This window comes from Salvia miltiorrhiza, chromosome 6 (genome assembly GCF_028751815.1).
Source record: "Salvia miltiorrhiza cultivar Shanhuang (shh) chromosome 6, IMPLAD_Smil_shh, whole genome shotgun sequence".
In the NCBI taxonomy this organism is placed as follows: Eukaryota; Viridiplantae; Streptophyta; class Magnoliopsida; order Lamiales; family Lamiaceae; genus Salvia; species Salvia miltiorrhiza.
The window spans coordinates 2,284,219-2,288,516 of NC_080392.1; the positions used below are offsets into that span (position 1 = coordinate 2,284,219).

General features: G+C 33.5%; 1 protein-coding gene across 1 annotated transcript; it reads right to left on the bottom strand.

Moving 5' to 3' along the window:
* Positions 1 to 2,215: 2,215 nt before the first annotated feature.
* On the bottom strand, positions 2,216 to 3,997 carry LOC130987857 (bidirectional sugar transporter SWEET14-like). The gene is made up of 6 exons (XM_057911561.1): positions 3,883 to 3,997; positions 3,749 to 3,785; positions 3,437 to 3,647; positions 3,161 to 3,322; positions 2,788 to 2,907; positions 2,216 to 2,705 (listed from the first exon to the last, which is right to left on the bottom strand). The coding sequence occupies exons 1-6, from the start codon at positions 3,914 to 3,916 to the stop codon at positions 2,436 to 2,438; spliced, it is 834 nt and encodes a 277-aa protein (XP_057767544.1). The 5' UTR covers positions 3,917 to 3,997; the 3' UTR covers positions 2,216 to 2,435.
* Between the last annotated feature and the right edge of the window lie 301 nt (positions 3,998 to 4,298).

The window sequence follows — 4,298 nt, forward strand, 5'->3', positions numbered from 1 at the left end:
TCGAATAGCTACATCAAAATTTTGAGCCTGCAATTTTTTCAAAAGCTTGAGACATTTTTATAACACAGTTTAATTTAAAGCTAGGTCATAAAATGTAATTAATTAATTGATCCTCAAAAGAAAATAAAAAATGTAAGTAATCATTTTTGTAATTGGTATATTCCAAAACGAATATAACCAGTTGTCAGATCAAGTGTTATGCAGAATATTCTTTCTGTCCGGAGGTCTAAACCCCCACCCCAAAAAGAGATCAATTTAAATGAGTGTTAATTAAAACTTGAGTTTTATGGCAATTGGCAGTAGTGGACTCAATTCAATTTGACTACAATCATAATTTTAAACTATCCATGAAAAAAATATCTACCGAAAAAGATGATTATATGTTGCGGAATTTGAAAATGAAGACCATATATTATGAAATTTGAAAATGAGAACTATAGCTTCCATTTTTTACACTTACACTCTTATTTAACATATCAAAATGAGAACTATAACTTATATCATGGCCCGAAATAAGAGTGGACGGACGAAAATGATAAATTAGAACCTATTTTCACGAATGGAGGTAGGGATATCAATGGGTGGATTTTACCCAGACCGGAACCATGAAAATTATTCGGGTTCCGAATCTATAACCACCCGTTATTTATTGGATTCAGACTGTACCTGAACCATTGAATGACAAAATCAAATGATCCGGATAGATTAACTAGCCAAATAATACATATACCCAATAAAGCCCAAAATTAATTATGTTGACACACACACACACACACATATATATATATATATATACATATATATATATATATATATATATATATATATATATATATTCAATTTTTTAGCCACCCCACCCCCACAACACCCTCCCCACTCCAAGTTATTTTTTTTATAAAAAAAATTGATATCGGGGTGGGGGTGGCTGGGTCAGTGGTGAAAAAAATCAAATTTGTGGAAAGTGCAATGCATTTTTGTACAATTTAAAAATAAATAAACAAATAAATAAAATGTTAATGGGTCGGGTCGAGACAAGCAGGTCGGATCGGGTCTGAACCGATTAGGTTCTCTAGGTCTGAACGGGTCGGATCTAGAATCGAAACCAAAATCATTACTTTATATCTTAAAGGGTAATTAACGGTTCCGAATCGGTCCGAAAACCGGTCCATTGACTTGCCTAGACGGAGGAAGTAACAAGTTTGAATAACAATTAAAAAAAAATGTTAGGAATTTGAGAATCGGCAATGCCTATAATAAATGAGTCTTATGAGGAAAACTATACAAGTCGATCGAACTAATTATAAGTGGAATCCCAAATTGGAAAGCATGCTTGCACCTTTCATGTGTCAGATTTCATACGAAATTTCTCAACAATTGGACTCGACTCAATTACTACTATTATTAATAAGCAATAAAGCAAAGTAACACTTGATGCAATACATGAATAAATATGGTAATTCAATTTATTTTATTTTATGATTGTCCTATTCCGGTTCTTTGTGTATCTAGTTAGCAATAGTCCCTTCCTCTCCCATCATCGCGTGGCGGCGGCCTAACATGCGCCGCCAACCGTAGATAATTTTCAAAAATTTATAGTAATTTTTTTTGTTAAATGAAAGTTATTATTATTATTATTATTATTATTATTATTATTATTATTATTATTATTATTATTATTATTATTATTATTATTATTATTATTATTATTATTAAATACGTGATGATATTTTATTAATAAAAATAGTTGGAAAACTTGTAATTTTATGGGGTTGGCTAAAAAAAATTCTATTGTTGTGCAAAGTGAGTATTTTAAATTATTCTCCTTATTGTTTTTGTTCATTATATATAGTTCGGCTTCTTAATTATGTGTGAAAATGAATTGAACTATAATGGGACATGAGAATATATAGTAGTAAATGAAGCAAAAAAAATCCATACATATGAAAGGAAATGCAGCCTATATATATATATAGGTCGATGGAGGGAGTGCTAGCTGATTCAAATTGTAGTATTTTTTGAAAGACTCTAATAAGTTTGGAATTATATATATATACCCACAAATTAATTAATCCCCATCTCTTAGGAGGGATTTTTTTTTTTTTTTTTTTTAATCTTTTGTACTACTAACATATATGTAGGGACACTTCTCGGACTGTGTTTGGCCTTTTTTTAAATCTGTATACACAATAGAGAGAGAGAGAGAGGGGAATGCAAATAATTATAAATTAAAGCAGCAGTTGATTAATTAATTGAAGCATATATTACACTTGACCTTAACAAATGACATACACCTAAGCACAACCAAACTAATTAATTAACATGCATCAATCAAATCCCATGCAAACTCTAGAAAATGAAAGCAATTAATGTGGCACTTATGCCACTTACAAATCAAACTAATTTCAACACATGCAAATGATTCCCCCTTATCCCCATCATTTTGGGATGCAGGTTTTCTCCCCTCCAAGAATAATGCCTCCTTCCTCTGCAACCAAAGGTATAATCTCCAAAGCTATTCCTCCCAGCTTAACAACATCAATGATCTGCTCCTTCAACTCACTAATCTTCTGCTCCTCTATCTTGATCTCTATCACTTCCGACACCTGCTTCTCTTGCACGCCGCCACCGCCATTCTTCCCGTTCTTGTAGATCAAATAAAGCACCATTTGAATCACTCCGAAGCTGAACCCCAGAACATTAGGTATCTACACAAGTTTAAAAAAAAAATTAGGGTTTCAAGTTAAGTTTGTTGATAGTCTTGGTAAATTTAAATAAATTTAGACTTACCGCAATGTTGTAGTCTTTGCGTAACAACCCATAGAAGAACCACATAACCGCGCTTAGGGTTAGGAAAAACGAGAGAAGAAACGGCATGTACTCCACGCTCCTCGTTCTTATCACTTGCCTCTGTAAATTAACAAAACCCTAATTAATTAGGTCATGCATATATATATATGTATACATTCATCTAGGGTTAGCTTTCAGTGAGTGATGAGAATAAAATCCATGAATAAGCTGCTTATAATACAATGCATGAATAACGTATTCAGATAATAAGGTGAAATTTCCGCCCCTTGGTTATTCGTGCATTACAAGAAGCTTATTCATAGATTTTACTACGTATAGATAAATATATGTAGGAGCTAGCTTAGTTAATTACCACGACGCATAGAGGCGCGACGAACACGCAGAGTGAGAAGACGAGGCAAATCCATCCCACAATACTGGCGCGGTTTGATTCACTTGCAAAGAATTGAGTTAGGAACATAATCAGTCCGAATCCGACCACGTTCAACAAAAGCAGCAGCTTCACGGTTTGAATCTGAACAAGATGAAGCTCATTAACTAGAATCACTAGCTACTATATATGATTAAAATTCTAAATAAAATAAAATGAAAAATTGAAGTGGTTAAATTTAGTTAATTAGTTAATTACCCTAGTGTCTTTTGTCGCGAAGACAAGGTAGAAGCAGATGTATGCCGACTGCACGAAGCAGCCAACGGAGTTGATGGTGACGAGGAGGGTGGTGTCGGGCTTCAGAAACGCGTAGTATATCCACAGCATAGCGCTGAACAATCCCACGATGTATGGGATCGATTGGAACCCAGCGGTTGATCTCTTCTTGTAGATTTGGTAAAATGTTGGACTGCAAATCAAATGCATGCCAACAAAAAATTTATTTGTCATTCAATTTGTAGGATATGATATGATGGAAAATATTGATTGAATTTGGGATTGGAAGCTCACATTGGGGCAAGGAATACCATGAATGACACGATGTTGCCTGCATGGAAAGAAAAATATACAAGTAAATTATATTATGTATGTGACAATGGTATTTGCATGGTAGTTTACGTGTGAAGAAAATTAAATTTATGTACCTAAAAGGCCAAAAACAAAAGCCAAGTGAGCCATTTCCAAGAGATGGAGGAGTAGCTCTGTATGCTTTGTATGAGAAATGAGAAGAATTAGTTGGTGAGTGAAAATGGTTGTGGAAGGATCCATTTATATAGATGAAGTAAGGCAATGGTGGGAGGGTGAATTTCGACTTGTTTTCATCTTTACAGTTGTTCAAGACTGAAAAAAAGAAAAAAGAAAAAAGAAAAAAAAAACAAGGTATAGTGCTGGATTAATCACTATATCTAAAAATAAAATTCTTTTTATCTTTCATCCACCCACAAAAATGCTCCATTTAACCTAATTTGGGTAGTTCATGCACAAGACCACCCCTTTTCGTATGCCATTCCATTTCTTGCCATTTCGAATTATATATCTTTTTTGTCTTTACTCTTTAGTG